General features: G+C 43.1%; 1 protein-coding gene across 2 annotated transcripts in view; it reads right to left on the bottom strand.

Moving 5' to 3' along the window:
* STK32B (serine/threonine kinase 32B) overlaps positions 1-16,923 on the bottom strand; it is a 156,140-nt gene that overhangs the window by 51,385 nt on the left and 87,832 nt on the right. For both annotated transcript variants that reach the window (XM_072126095.1, XM_072126096.1), the window contains exons 7-8: positions 2,693-2,796; positions 1,073-1,189 (exon numbers count right to left, since the gene is read on the bottom strand). In XM_072126095.1, the coding sequence (XP_071982196.1) occupies positions 1,073-1,189; positions 2,693-2,796 (221 nt within the window). The remainder of the gene's footprint in view (positions 1-1,072; positions 1,190-2,692; positions 2,797-16,923) is intronic.

Below are 16,923 nucleotides of genomic sequence, written 5' to 3'. Positions count from 1 at the left end.
CACAAGACACACTTCATGCAATGACCAAAAAGTAAAGTCCCCTGGAAAAGGGAAGTGATCTCCCATGGTCCGAGGAGGCTACTCATTGCCTATTGAAGGTACCATGATCCCCTAGAACTTCTGTCCAGAAATATGTCCGAAAACAGGAAGTGGTTTTGTGAATAAGGAGCCAGAGCATTGTTTTGGTTCCCACAATCCATGCTGAAAGGAAACCTACCAGTTCAAATGGTAGGGGTAAGCTGTAAATACCGAGCACCAGCTCAGGGTGAGCTGGTGCCGGTGCTTACTTTCGTTAGTGTTATTAACCGCTGTATCGCGGTTTTAACGCTTTTTAAAGTTTATAGCTGTAGCTGCTTTGGCGCTGTGTGCGCACGACCGTGCCGGCGCCTACATAGGAAGTGCCGGAGACATCGCTTGCACAGTCGCGCACAGCGACGAAGCAGCTTCAGCTATAAATTTTAAAAAGTGTTAAAACCGCGATACAGCGGTTAATAACACTAACGAAAGTAAGTACCGGCACCAGCTCACCCTGAGCTGGTGCTCGGTATTTACAGCTTACCCTTACCATTTGAACTGGTAGGTTTCCTTGAAGATTTACAGGCTCTAAGGCTGTCTCACCTCCCTCCCATGTGCCCTCAGCACTTCCCCCTCCCTCTGCCTGATGTAATCTCACTGTAGCAAAGGAAGTTTCAGCACACAGTGGGAGGAGGAAGTGCTCATGTAACAGTCTGTGAGTCTGCAGCACTGAGGGGCTCTGGGAACCCCAATAGCCCTTTAGTCTCATTAGCATAATTTTTAAAGTTTATTTTAAAAGGAAGGAGGCCATGGATAACAAATATAAGCAGATTACCAAAGTCAAGGTGCGCTGCAATGTCAACGTCCATCCATTTCAGAGGACTTGCAACATAGCTTAGAATATTTAGCATTATATGACATGGATATGTAAGACGCAGGGATATTGATCTTTTTAAGGTACCAGGTCAAGTATTAACGTCAACAGAGTAGTAACTTAATTGTCTGTAAATACATAGTAAAAGCAATAATAGACTATAAATAATACATATAATGTTACCTTTTTAAGTATCCCCACCATGTTTTTACACCACGTGGAGGAATAATGCACTCGCTCGATCTTGAACATGTTGAGGATGTCGTCTATTGGAGTAGTTGAATGAATTTCATAAGGCCTCTAAAAAACAATGGAGAATCCTGTGAGCAGGGCAATACAATAAACCAGGAATTTTCTGGATGGGCCCACATGTGATGGGGCCGCTCCTTCACTCCCTCACTTCCTATGAGCTGGTGAGCCACATATATCTAATAACTTATCAGCTTGTTCCTGCCCCTACACTGTCATTCCTGCCCCATGCTTCCATATAATAACTTTGTGGGCAGAATGGCAATGATAATGCAAATAACCAGAAATTTTGCTGGTGGGCCGCTCCTTACCTTCCTCACCTCCTATTAGCAGATGACTGCAGATGCCTTCCCCCTGCACTGCCACTCCTGTCCTAAGCCTCCATATTAGTTTACTATGTAGAGGTAGCGCCCCCGCAGGCTGTTCTGTCCTGCACACTATGGTGCCCATCGCCTCTCCCCTAGAAATATTTTATACCTGGGAGCTCCGACCACGACGTCCCCAGTCTCAGGAGGCCCCGGCCTCAGAGCATGTGCAGGTAGCAGCAGGTAGTTCCAGGTCAGAAGGCCTAAGGAGACGAGTTGAGGCCTAAGGAGATTGTCGGTGCGGGAGGGAGACCTCTCTGTTGTCAGTGGGGAAGAAGTGACCTGTCTGTTGTCAGTGGGCGGGGCGAGAGCCTGTCTTTTGTCAGTGAATGGAAGCGGACCTGTCTGCTGGCAGTGGGGGACTTGTGTGTTGACGGAGGGGAAGGGGGAGTGTATTGTCTGTTGTCAGAGGGGGAGGGAAGACTTGTTTTTAGCCAGTGGGGTGGGATTAGTTGTATGTTGTCAGTAGAGAAGAATTGACTTGTCTGTTGGCGGTGGGCAAAAGGGAGGCCTGTCTGTTGTCAGTGGGGGAGGGGTGACCAGTCTGTTGTAAGCGCTGGAAGGAGGGGCCTTTTCAGTCTCGGGGCTTAAAATGCTGTATCCTTACACATGTATTACTACGCGTTTTTTTTTAAACCCATTCATTGGGAAAATTGAATCAGTATCTGTGTCTACACTCCAAAACTCCATCTCCGTTGGCACATTTATCATCATTGTATTTTAAAGGTTGATTTTAGAAGGGAGGAGACTGATCATGGATAACAAATATAAGAAGATTACCACAGTCACGGTGCCTGGATCTATGAGTAATGTCCCTGGTTTATCATGATCTATTTTGATGGCAGATTTCCTTTAACAGGGTTAAAGGGTACCTAACCTTTAAACAAATTTTGCATAACTCAGCGACTCATTATGTGTGCATGAGGAAATACAGTGTTTTTCTTCTTTATGTGACATGTAATCTTTATTTTATAGCTTCTTAATCCTCTGTAGTGTGTCTATACATTTTTAGACCTAGCTGCTGTGACTCACTTTCCCCCTCCCCTCTCCATAGAGTTTCTATGTAATCTGACACCTTAATGAGCTAATGGAAGGTTTCTGTAAGAGCTGTAGATATACAGGACTTAGCAGTGGAATAGTGAGACATATTACATAGCCTCATCATACACTGTGAATAATGACTACTTACCCAACCTCTCAGGAGTTCATAGGCTGTAATCCCTAATGACCACCAATCCACAGGATATGAGTATCCGAGTCCCACCTCCATGAACGACTGGAAAACTTCTGGAGCTTAAAACACAAAGATGTATCTATTAAATAAATGATGGAGATGAGTATCACTCGCAATATAATGTTCTACATATCACATAATGTTATAGAACGATTGGTTACTATCGGCAACGGCTCCACTTTTCTCTTGCACTCGTTTTCCTTTCAACTTGTAAAGTATCATTGACGCTTATATTTATAGTCACTGGGTTGCTCTTCATGTCCTATACGCTCTTACAATATATATATATACTGTATATATAGCATCTGATTAAGGTTATATAAACCTTTCTTAGATGGATCTTGCCATAAATAGAGGTTTTCTCTTCTGTCCCTGCTGTGCACTGGGAGTGCGATAGTTAACCACATTTCTCATGTTTTTCTTCTATCTCCATCAGCCTTCACACAGACCAGTGAATTGAGCAGCCGTTTACATCGTAGAATTACCCTCTGCCTTGCTATCATGATGTGTAATCGCTGGCCGCTATTCAGACTTGCCTGATAAGGATCAGATCATTTGACAGCAAAACAAAATCTGTCACTTCCACGACAAAAGGTTTAGACATCCTGACGCTGCGCATTATGGTGAGGTGTTTACTTAAAATATAGAGAATCAATGTCTGGTGGTATTTGCACATTGTGCTCACTTGATGTTATGTTTACTATGGAATATTTGTAGGGAAGAGCAATAATTTTGGAATGGCAAGTGCCCCACTCCGATCCCCTAATCTTAGCAGCCCATAGGATTGATCTGCAGTAACAGGTATAGCCATAACTGTATGTATGGCTATACCTGCATGAGACCCCAATAATTATTAGCAGCATGAAGACCCACTTTCCACAATCTATTGACAAGGTCATGGACACCTCTTCACCTCTTCATTGACAATGTGTAGAAGCAGGACCTATAAAGGTTGTAAATACCAACCACAGAGTATAAAGATGCCAGTCTCATATTACCCTTCCTGACCCACATCCATGGCCTTTCACCTAGCCAACTAGTTTTCTGCTGGGCACTGATAAGGAGTAGGGATGAGCAGAACCAATAAGGTTCTTTTTTTGTTTATGTACCAAGCGCTCACCCCCACTGGTAACATCCGTGATTGGTGCTGCCACCAATTTTGAGTGTTACCCTTTAAAAACTGTCGGCAAAGCTGCTGGATGCCCCGATTGAAGGTGTTACCCTTTAAGTGCCACCGGTAAAACCTCTGGCAGAATTTAAACGCTGGTGGCAAATGTGCACCTCCATTTTCTTGTGGATCGAGACTCCACGATAACGTCACAGGGAGCAGTCATCCTCGCAAAAATGGCATGCTCACACCCATCACCGATATGTAAAAGGTACGCACAGAGTAGCGGCATTTAAAGAGTCAATACATACGGTGCCGGCACTAATCCCGGGTGTTAAAGGGAAGGGGGTTAGTATTCAGTAAAACCTTACTCCTTATCAGTGTAGAACATAAAACTGGTTGTCTAGGTGATAGGCCATGGACTTGGGTAAGGAAGGGTAATATAATACTGCTATCTTCTTGCTGAAATCAAGGTGCAGGCACCTGTTCGGCACAGTATCGAACATTGCAGGTTCGCTGCTCTTCTCTAATGAGGAGCAAAACTTAAACAGTTTTCTGCAGATGGGAGTTTTTTCTTCCGGAAGAGATGTACTTGTGTGGTTCAAATCTTACGTCATGTCAGACACCTCCATGAAAATCAGACATTGACTTATTGGGAGCTCCCTTCCAGAAGATGATGCTAACAAAGACTCTACAATTTGGAACCACTTACATGCAACTCGAAACACTTCTTCTAAGTTTCAATTAATTTTGTCTAGGAAGAACAGATAGTCTTCCAACCTGTCCAGACTGGTGGTCCCAAGGTGTGCAAGCCCCAGCCTGCAGCTCAGTGTGTACAGTTATACCTGGAATCTTTCCCTACCTCTCTTTTCATGAGCTTCCATTGGCTTACCAACCATTACCTGGACAAACAAGGTATATACCACCTAGAGTAACAATCTTTCTATACCCCTCCATCGGCTACCAGGGGAGAGTTGGGAAACCACCAAAAGGCAGCATCACTGAAATTGTTGGATTCGGCTACCCTTATTTATTTTCTGTTGGGTATTTAGCATAGACAATTAGGCCATTGCTACAACACTCCATTATAATATTCACAAGAAGTTGGAGAACAAGCTTTGTTTTAGAAAACTCAACATCCACGACAGTTTAGGGTGAATACATATGTGGAAAATTTAATGCAGAAATTTTGGAGGCCAAAAACCAGTTCCTTTCATCATAACGTTTGTTTTAGAGACGTATTCATGGATTTCATACAAACCAATGGGGCAACTGTAAGACTTCTCCATGTAACCTACAATATCCAGTAAAATAACCTAAGAATTGGGATTTATGTAGGATTATGTAGAGGAATAAGCTCTTCACAGCACATGAGGCGGCAGAACACTCTCATTCAGTTTTATTCGCTCCGTGCTCATGCTTTGATATATAAAGGTCAATCTAACAAGGTAAAAAAGCAAAAATAGCAGCCAATGTTCTTTTACAGAATCCGAAGCCGCGTATGGGAGTATTCATGGACATGGATATTATTTTGGTTTTATTTGTAGCTGTTAATTGGTTTTAGGCTTCCTCCAGATGGATACAAGCAACAATAATTGTAAGGTCTGGGTACGGTTATTGCATTGTGGTTATTTATGGGTAGTAAAGGTATGTCAAATATAAAGGAAGCAACTTGGTTACTGCTGCATGAGGCTTGGGGTAGCAAGACAATCAGCACAAGACAATCCGCACAAGAAAATCCACACAATTGCCCCTGCAGTGACATCTGATTCTTGGAAAGGGCAATTCAAATAGCCCCTACTTTCAAACCTTCTAAACCTGTCCACCCAGATGTCTTACCTGTGGCATACAGAGTAATTTTACTTTTAGTTATGCTACTAAGGATGGTCTCCCCTACTACAATACTCCCCTACTCCCCTACTACAATACTCCCCTACTTTGTCCTCCCTTTACCCTCTTTAATCCAGACCTCCCAATCTCAATGTCAAGACTTTTCCCGAGCTGCACTTCTTCTTTGGAATGCACTTCCCAAGACAATCCCTTCTACATTTACTTTCCCAAAGCTAACTCTTCTCAGGAATTTACCCTACCTTCAGCATTATACCTCAGGACTTGATCTTTTCATAGTATATAAGGCTAGAAAAAGACTCAAGTCCATCAAGTCCAACACTATTTGCTAAACTCCATGTATCTAAAGGGGTTTTACCACAAAAGTAACGTAACCCTTATCCACAGTCTTGGTTCAATTGATGTCTGATAATTACGCACTTTTTTTCCCTAAATTTGCATAAAGCAGCAATTTTGCAATAGACAGTGGGTCAACAACCATGAGGTGAGTTGAGCCTTTTGCCTCAGACAGCACTACATGCAGCAACATGGGGCGGCAACATCAGAGGTGCAGTCACCTGCTACCAATAGCTTTTCTTTACACCAGATGACAGAATGGGTGTGGGATGCTACATGGAGAACCCACCCATTAAAAAAAATAAACTGATACTACTAAATGGCATGGAGGGGGCGCTGATCTATCGCTTGTCTCAGGCAGCAGAAAGTTTAGGTTCACCCCTGGCAATGGTACTGCTGATGATAGCCAAGTACATCTCTTGGGCATCTCGAACAGTCTCATGAATTTATTGGAGTGGAAGTGAATATGAATGACGACTGCACCATTCTGACATGGGACAAAGAACCCTGTTCTGGTGATCGGGGTTTAGTTTCAGATGCCTATATTTCATATTATGTCATTTATTGAGGGAAATGGAGGCTCAGTGATGACTTCTCCTGCCAGGTCCTGTCTTTGAAACCCCAAACATCTACATAGAGATTTTATGTTATCTCATTATTTAGAGGATTCTCACCCAGTTTCCTCCTACACTTCAAAAACCAGACAAAGATGAATTGGTCTCCTCTTATATTGTCCCAATTGTGTATGTGAGTCATAGGCAAATTGTGGACAGGTTGTGAGTGATGACAACTTGTAGACGGTGCCATTTTTCCCCCCCTTATAATGGCTGACATTTGCTTGCAGCAAGCAGCGGGGAACCAGTGTTTGCTAGAATATGTAATAAGAGTTACGTCTGTGCCTGGAGGACATATACGTGTGATCCATAATGCTGTATTCTATAAGTCAGCTCCATAACTCATCTGCAGCCAGAATGGTAGCATCTCCTATGTGGCGGAAACACAGGGAGTGTAAAAATATTCTTCAGTATCACATAGAAATGAAAGACTTGTCTAGGGTATGTATGAGGTTTTTTATTTCGTATAAGAATTTCATATATATACTGTATAAGGGTACATAAGCTTTGGAAATACAACTTTTCTGCCCCGCACAGCTGACATATGACCTGTATACCTCTACTATGCACTTTTATACATATTACACTTTCGCTTTGATTTTTTACATTTCTCTTGCTATCTTTTCCTCTCCGCTTTGCTCTCAATCTCATGATGCCTCAGCACAGCAGCTCATAATCAGCAAGAGAGGTAACTTTCTGTGCCAGCTGGGGGCACAATGTGATTGTTACGTCTTTGCCTGTATCGTCTTCTGTCCGCGGTATGCGGCTTAGAAGGCGTTGAGGTTGTTCAGTGTTCCTGTGTGTGAACTGGGACTGAGATTGCTGCATGGTTGATTGTTGCACCACACCCTTTTCCCTGCAGTCTAGCAACAGTTAACCTGCTGTGAATGACAGATCTCTCCTCCATTCACCTTGAGGGGAGGTTCCCCAGTCACCTATATTACTTCCCAGCACAGGTTCCTCAGCGCTGGTAATATTCGTATTTTCAGCTCCCCAGTCCTTTCAGCGTTTTGTTCCATATTGACTTCTCTGGCATTCTGACTTTGGCTTTCGTTACTTACCTCGGCTCTCGCTTTCTGATTCTGCTTATGTATTGCTCTCTCCGTTGTGACCCGGTTTACCTGACTTCGCTACCTTTGTGTATTGTTTGTTTGTCGTGTTCTTTGTATGCACTGTGGCCTAGGAAGGGATCGTCTTCGTGGTTGTCCCGTATCAATAGGATACCGGAGGCAAGTAGGCAGGTGACAGCATTGGGGGGCTCAGACTTAGGGCTCACTGTCTGGTTTGTTGTCCCTGTATCCCCGAGCCATCATTACAGTGATTATCCATAAATATACAGTTCTAAGCACTTTATTTTTAACAGTGTGACAGGAGGAGCCATTTAAGGTGAGTGACATAACTAAAGGCTGCCCCCTACTACAGAGTATTAAGGCCACAGAGTGACTCCCCAGAAACTACCTATAGATTAGACTCAACATGTCCTAAATCACTGATGTGAGACCTCCAAAAAGTTCACTTACCACCCAAAAAACAACGTCAAATCTTCCCGCATCCACGACACATATAAGGAGACAGAAAAAATTTCCACTTGATAAAGGGGAATGTGAATTCCCGAAACGCGTTGTGGTTTGTTTGATGAAAATTTTTTAAATAAATTGCTACATATCCGTAACTGACCGTGTGGAATCCCACTATATGGTGTGCGCCGACCTTTTCCATGTTCAACTATTACCCCTCCAGCTGGTCCAGCAATCCAGACTCGATATACGTTACCCGCTGCACCCATAGGAAACTTCTGAAGACTCCTTCACTAGAGTTGAGCCTTATGATATGCACAACCACTGTAGGTGAGCAGTTTATATACATATACGTATAAATGATTCACCTTTACTTTATTAAGCTATGTTTTACACCATTTATCCAGTATCTATTTCATACCACCCAACAACGGTATCGGATAGGGGTTAAGTATCCCCCCAGATAAAATAATTCTGGCGACCCGCTCTTGCCCACTGGGTATTAAGTTGGAAGTGAGTTGAGCATCTAGGTCTAAGTAATCTGGTTAAGACTTTGTACTTAAAGTTTAGTGTTTCCCCATTGCGCGTGGAAGATCGTAACTGACAAGCCTCCACTACGGGTAGGGTTCCCCTTAAAATTATCGAATTGCTATCAGCTGCGGAAAATGGAGCTTACATTCTGCCGGGGGCCTAAGAAATTGAAATCAACCATGTTCTGCTTACATTCAAGTCTATTCGTTTTCCTCCGAAAAACTTGATAAAATTCATAAATTCACTTTCTCTGCTGATATGAAAAGTTGGAGCAGATCTGTTCATTATCATGTTCTCTCTTATGTAGCACTTAACCTTTGTTTCCGGGGCAGGATACTTGTCCCAGTCATTAATCATGATGCGGTAAATCAGATGAGCATACGTTACACAGCCGCAATAAAGGTCAATCCGGCATCATTAGCCGGTGTTTTTCATGTGTATCGCCGGCTTCAGGACCGGCAACAATCAAGGACATTCTTCTCCCAAGAAACAAACAGCTTCCTTAACTTGCAAATCAAATGATTCATTCCCTCCGCACAGTGTGTTATCTGAATTTTAAGGCCGAGATTGTGGTTTTTATTATTTCAATCAATTCCTCTGCCCTAGAAAAGAAATCCCGGAGCACAAAGCGTAGACCTTGACCTTTCCCAACAACAAACTCTGGAGCCTAGACTCAGACATCAATGCATCGCCTCAACGCAATCCCCCATACGCTCCGCCTAGGAAGCTACAAAACAATGCAATGTATATTAAATCAATCCAGAAGAATCTCCATATTAACCCTTTTCTTACTTTCAATACTCATTACGCTTATATTTTATGTGTTTGTTGCTTAAAGGAAACCTACCCTTTGATTTGATGCAGTATGAAGCAAACATACCTTGAGAAAGCTGCAGCTACACTGATGCAGAATCATATTTTGGTTAATCCCTGAGCTCAGTGTTTTTGCTGAAAAAACAATTACAGTATAACATTCAGGACCCTGGGAAAGCTGGGTCCGCATGGCTGCCTCCATCAACACATTACACAAGGGAGCTTGGAATTACAAATGGCGGTTAGTGAAGCATGATTAATCAACCTGAGCTGGATAACTCATACACAGCAGCTGGGGGATGGTGCAGCAATTGATTATTCTGTCTGGCAGAGAGAAAAGTGATCGCATCATCATCTCCTGCAGAGAATAACTCACAAGCTAGGAGAAGCGCTGAAGGAGCCATAGAAGCGCAGAGCTTCATTATCATAATGTTATCTGTTTTATCAGCAAAACCACTCAGCACAAGGATCAACCAAGAAGGGTCTCTGTATATATAAGTGTCAGGAGCCAACATACATGTAGTGCAGTACTACAGGTCCTTCTCCTTATTGTATATACAGACCATAATCAAACTTGGTGTTTGGTCCAGAAGATTGGGAATAATAAAGTCACATCCCTGGACCTTGCACTCAGGGCCAGATTTGTTATTTCTTGGACCTGAAGCAAAGTTATGTCTGGGGTTCACACTAATATACAGCTTACCTCCTTATCACAGGACAGGGAGTCTACCGAAGCTTTAAACTGTATAGATGTAGCACACAACAAGTCGTGGACCTTTGAGCCATCACAGGGATCTAGTGGAGAGATCACAGCCACTACTGGTCCCAGTGTGGAGAGCAGCCAGTGCAAGCCAGTTAGGGGACACCAGAGAAAAGCACCAGGGGGCCGGCAAGTGTAGTCAACGACGGTGTAATTTTTAGGCAAGAAAGTACTGTACCTTAGCAGAATCCCAATAACTACATGAAGGTCTGGCACGTGCAGCAAACAAATGAAATGCAGTGTACAAGACAGAGGTCAGGGCAGGCAGCAGACAGACAGGGTCAGAACAGGCCGGGGTCACATAGGTTGCAGAATACATATGAATTACCATATCTTGCAGACTATAAGACGCGGTGCACCTTATAGTCCAGTGCACCTTATATTTGAACCGTACTTAAAGAAAACAGCTGCCTTGAACTGTGCACAGGTCTGCCACCTGTTGTTCATTCATCCTTATAATCAGGTGCTCCTTATATTGATGGTGCGCCTTATAATCCAGTGCACCTTATAATCCGAAAAATACGGTTAAAAAAATTGAAGTTAGTACAGACGCTTACAGAAAAAACAGGTCGAAACACAGTAAATACGAATACTAGCAAACACAACACTTTTTTTGGGTACACAGAAACCACAACGCTCACTCACTTCCCTGTATGATAGGGTGCCATTTATCATCAAAGACGCACACTTGTTGATGGGAGGGGGCAAGTTTATGTGAGCACTGCCTCTTTGCATATCAGTAACTGATGTACGTCCGGATCCCAGGCCCCGGGGATCGGCCATCAGAAGCAGGGCGATGTGAGAAGGCCAGAGAACGCCAAGCAACGGGACAGCAATAGGATGGCAGCCAATATAGGTGACATGGTGCGGGGCATGGACCACCATCAATTCAATAATAAGGTTGCTTCATTTAATTGGTGGTGTGAACATAAAAGAAGGTCTCAATCAAAGGAGCTTTATCCAGAACTACACTGTGTGTATAGTTTGCAAGCCAAAAAGTTGCTGATTTTGCTTCCATCAATAACTTACCAATAATTTCTTATTTCAATAATTACAGTGGATAAACAATTTTTATCTACATCACCCTTCTGCGGATGTCCTGGACAAATCCAAAAACCAGAGCAAATGTCCACAGAGCCCAACAATGTTTTACTGCAACATTTCAGAGGCTTCACCCCTTGTTCTGGCAGGAGGAGCCTCCAAAACGTCACAGCAGCCCGTCGGTCTCGATAAGCCTTGTTCCATGTGTGTTTGCTGGGGACGTTGGGCTACCATTTTCTTTAACATCTCTGCTTTATGGATAAATCCACCCACATTCAGGGTAAGGTGCCATAACCCCATTCTTTTAGAACCAAGCCTTGGCACAAATTGGCCAGAAACTTTTTGTTAAGATACCACGCAACTCCTTCTCTGGCAGCAATGTTTGGCACAATCATTCCATCGGAAGCTGAATATCTATGGACACATCAGTAAATAATGCTAATGGATGATATTTCCAGCCTCTATAACATTCTCCCTGTGAGGTTGTCATAATCTGATAATCTCAGGACTGTATTCAAAGGGAAGTTTTCTTTGAAACTGCTCCGTGATGTCGATGTGATGACAGGGATGAGACTTTGTATTTCTCTGTAATTTCCGATTATCTGAATTTAGGGGAAAAGGAAATAGATTGAGGTTTGTGAAGTCGCTGTCAAGTGCTCTCTACATAACCATGTCTGCTAAAATATCAAAGAGTTTAGGAAATGTCAGATCTTCTCGGTTCTGAGCTGCAGTCTAATGGCTGATGGTAAGAGAGTGATATATGGCATTGTCCGAAAGGTTATTTAACATAAAGCTGCCAAGATGGTCGACGGATATTGTTGTGGAAAATGTAATACCCAGCAGGTAATGGGTGAGGGGGTCTATCTTTTAGGATGTGTCTGGAACATGGCGGCAATCGTAAAAGCCTCCTTATTGGATCAAGGAGATCAAAGAAGTCACATAACATATCAGAGAAGACCAGAATTGTCTCGAAAATCCAATGTCGCAATCAGATTTTTAATATCTCTTGTGCTTCAAAAGTCATTAGCACAGATTTCAGTGTTGATCACTTTTGGACCACAAGAGATATTGAAAATCTGTTTGTGGCAATCAATTTCTGTGACAATTCTGTGTGCAAATCTGCTTTGACCCAATATGGTGGCTTGGAAGAGGGAGACCATGTTTCAGACACAACCTAAAAGATAGTTCACCTAAAGTGTTACCTACAAGTGTATCAGATATATACAATCACTGGCCACATTATTAGGTACACCATGCTAGTAACGGGTTGGACCCCCTTTTGCCTTCAGAACTGCCTCAATTCTTCGTGGCATAGATTCAACAAGGTGCTGGAAGCATTCCTCAGAGATTTTGGTCCATATTGACATGATGGCATCACACAGTTGCAGCAGATTTGTCGGCTGCACATCCATGATGCGAATCTCCCGTTCCACCACATCCCAAAGATGCTCTATTGGATTGAGATCTGGTGACTGTGGAGGCCATTTGAGTACAGTGACCTCATTGTCATGTTCAAGAAACCAGTCTGAGATGATTCCAGCTTTATGACATGGCGCATTATCCTGCTGAAAGTAGCCATCAGATGTTACAGGGTACATTGTGCTCATAAAGGGATGGACATGGTCAGCAACAATACTCAGGTAGGCTGTGGCGTTGCAACGATGCTCAATTGGTACCAAGGGGCCCAAAGAGTGCCAAGAAAATATTCCCCACACCATGACACCACCACCACCAGCCTGAACCGTTGATACAAGGCAGGATGGATCCATGCTTTCATGTTGTTGACGCCAAATTCTGACCCTACCATCCGAATGTCGCAGCAGAAATCAAGACTCATCAGACCAGGCAACGTTTTTCCAATCTTCTACTGTCCAATTTCGATGAGCTTGTGCAAATTGTAGCCTCAGTTTCCTGTTCTTAGCTGAAAGGAGTGGCACCCGGTGTGGTCTTCTGCTGCTGTAGCCCATCTGTCTCAAAGTTCGACGTACTGTGCGTTCAGAGATGCTCTTCTGCCTACCTTGGTTGTAACGGGTGGCGATTTGAGTCACTGTTGCCTTTCTATCAGCTCGAACCAGTCTGCCCATTCTCCTCTGACCTTTGGCATCAACAAGGCATTTCTTTTTCAGACCAATCTCTGTAAACCCTAGAGATGGTTGTGCGTGAAAATCCCAGTAGATCAGCAGTTTCTGAAATACTCAGACCAGCCCTTCTGGCACCAACAACCATGCCACGTTCAAAGGCAGTCAAATCACCTTTCTTCCTCATACTGATGCTCGGTTTGAACTGCAGGAGATTGTCTTGACCATGTCTACATGCCTAAATGCACTGAGTTGCCGCCATGTGATTGGCTGATTAGACATTAAGTGTTAACGAGCAGTTGGACAGGTGTACCTAATAAAGTGGCCGGTGAGTGTATATATATTTTTAAATTAAGGTTATACTAGAACTTTTGGCTCACCCTGTAAGTACTTGATAAATGGGGGTATTTATCAGAGTCACACTTGCTAGCACTAGCGATTATTTTCCACCACCTCTACAACAAGGTCGGCGAAGAGTAGGCCGGTGTTGGGCGTTCCTGTCCCTGTGTCTGCGCACTCACTGCAGCCTGAGAATATTTGTAAGTGAAAATTCGGCAGCTGCGTTTATTTCTAGGCCAGAGACTCTTGATGTGTTCGGCAATGGCGGGGATGGCGCACGATAAATAACAACCATATTCTGATGCAGATCAGAGTTGAGTTAGACAAAGATTGACCAGGACAGTAACAAAATCCAGATATTATTTAGTGGATATAACTGTACAACGATATTTTAGGCAATTTTCAATATTTTTTATATAGGAGGCTGCCTCTATAGTATACAGCAGATACGTATATATGATGAGCCGCAGAACATATGGCTTATCACACCGTGGTGTCTGTTACCATCTGTTCCTGCAGCACTGGGCACAATACAATGGAGCTTCAACAAATACAATTCAGCTGCCCATCTGATACTGTATATGTATGAGCATTTCAGCTCTGCTACATCAGTACATCACCTCTGCGCACACATCATATTTATGGCTTATGGCATTATAACAAATCTTGTCATTGTGGCGAACTACCACTATCCTCATGTCTAAACAATCCAATTGTCTTAATAATCCGTGGATCTGAGCATAAATAATGGATTTTCAGAACTTTATGGTGTAATGTTGGGATCACTTGTAAACAATAGCCCCATAGAGGTTACTAATACATGATCCTCCATTGGACCACCTTGACAATTGCGTCTTGTGAAAATACAGTAACTGAACTTATATAATATCCTTTATGCAAAAATACTACCCCATGTAATGACTGGTAGCAGATTGCCCCATGTAATGGCTGGTAGTAGATTGCCCCATGTAATCGCTGGTAGTAGAGTGCCCCATGTAATGGCTGGTAGTAGATTGCCCCATGTAATCGCTGGTAGTAGAGTGCCCCATGTAATGACTGGTAGCAGATTGCCCCATGTAATGGCTGGTAGTAGATTGCCCCATGTAATCGCTGGTAGTAGTTTGCCCCATGTAATGGCTGGTAGTAGTTTGCCCCATGTAATGGCTGGTAGTAGATTGCCCCATGTAATGGCTGGTAGTAAATTGTCCCATGTAATGACTGGTAGTAGATTGCCCCATGTAATGGCTGGTAGTAGATTGCCCCATGTAATCGCTGGTAGTAGTTTGCCCCATGTAATGGCTGGTAGTAGATTGCCCCATGTAGTGGCTGGTAGTAGATTGCCCCATGTAATGACTGGTAGCAGATTGCCCCATGTAATGACTGGTAGCAGATTGCCCCATGTAATGGCTGGTAGTAGAGTGCCCCATGTAATGGCTAGTAGTAGATTGCCCCATGTAATGACTGGTAGTAGATTGCCCCATGTAAAGACTGGTAGCAGATTACTCTATGTAATGGCTGGTAGTAGATTGTCCCATGTAATGGCAGATAGTAGAGTGTCCCATGTAATGACTGGTAGTAGATTGTCCATTTAATGACTGGTAGTAGATTGTCCATTTAATGAATGGCATTACAATTCCCATGTTATGAATGGCAGTAGAGTGCCCCATATAATAAATGACAGTATGGATCCCCATGTAATGACTGTTAGTAGATTGCCCCATGTAATGACTGTTAGTAGATTGCCCCATGTAATGACTGTTAGTAGATTGCCCCATGTAATGGCTGGTACGGTAGTAGATTGCCCTATGTAATGACTGGTAGCAGATTGCCCCATGTAATGGCTGGTAGTAGATTGCCCCATGTAATGGCTAGTAGTAGATTGCCCCATGTAATGACTGTTAGTAGATTGCCCCATGTAATGACTGTTAGTAGATTGCCCCATGTAATGACTGTTAGTAGATTGCCCCATGTAATGACTGTTAGTAGATTGCCCCATGTAATGGCTGGTAGTAAATTGTCCCATGTAATGGCAGATAGTAGAGTGCCCCATGTAATGGCTGGTAGTAGAGTGCCCCATGTAATGGCTGGTAGTAGAGTGCCCCATGTAATGGCTGGTAGTAGATTGCCCCATGTAATGACTGGTAGTAGATTGTCCCATGTAATGGCTGGTAGTAAATTGTACCATGTAATGGCAGATAGTAGAGTGCCCCATGTAATGGCTGGTAGTAAAGTGCCCCATGTAATGGCTGGTAGTAGATTGCCCCATGTAATGGCTGGTAGTAGATTGCCCCATGTAATGAATAACAGTAGAGCTGGGAAAATAATTCCATTCCAGTGTTCCAAGACTATTGAATGAAACCAGGTGAAAGGCTTGGGTGGTCTCCTGAATACAGCAGATGTTATGGTGCCTTAAAGATTAGCTAAACATTTAACCAAATTGCATAAATGAATACAGCAAATAGTAATAGGAAACTTTACCAGTATACTTTATTAAAGAAAATGTCTTTGTCCTGCTTTCCCCCCGCCTTTCTTCCTGTGTGCAGTATTTTGTGTAAATCAATTTACTGTGCTATATCCACTAATAGAAGAAGCTGATAAAGTATGTAATGACTTAACTCCTTACAGTCAATGGATAGTCTTATCGCCTTATTAAGGTGAATTATAAAGTAAAAAAAGAAGAACGGATCCTGTTTCAGGAGGAACAGACCAGCATGGAAGTGTGCTTGGTTTAGAAGGTGATAGATATCCTTTATACAAAGATGCCTCCCGCCAAGAGTTGATAAACTGAAGTTTAGAATGATAATCTTAAAGCAGTTGCACACTTGTAACATCTGTATCATTGTCATCCTCTTTCTTTCTGGTATTCCTGGTATCCTGACTTTTGGTAGTGTTCAGACTACTCTACTGTCTAGTGATTTTGTACTGTGTTTGCCCTCTTTGTTGTGACCTGTCTCTGGTGACTGTTCTTATCTGTTTGTTCTGTCTTGTCTTTGTTTCTGTTTTTGCACTTTGACACCAGTGGGTATGGTCTTCTAGTTGTTTTGTTACCACCGAGGATGGGTTAGGCAATCTTTTCACAGATCCTGCGGTACAACCTGAACATCATAGAGAGGGATCTCCCACTAGAGATTCCCTGTTTGAGACACAACACTGCATTTACAGTAAGAACACAGATTTTGTATTGAGGCTAAGGCACTACTA

Source organism: Engystomops pustulosus, chromosome 1, assembly GCF_040894005.1.
Source record: "Engystomops pustulosus chromosome 1, aEngPut4.maternal, whole genome shotgun sequence".
Taxonomy (NCBI): domain Eukaryota; kingdom Metazoa; phylum Chordata; class Amphibia; order Anura; family Leptodactylidae; genus Engystomops; species Engystomops pustulosus.
This window is presented reverse-complemented; position numbering and strand designations above follow the sequence as displayed.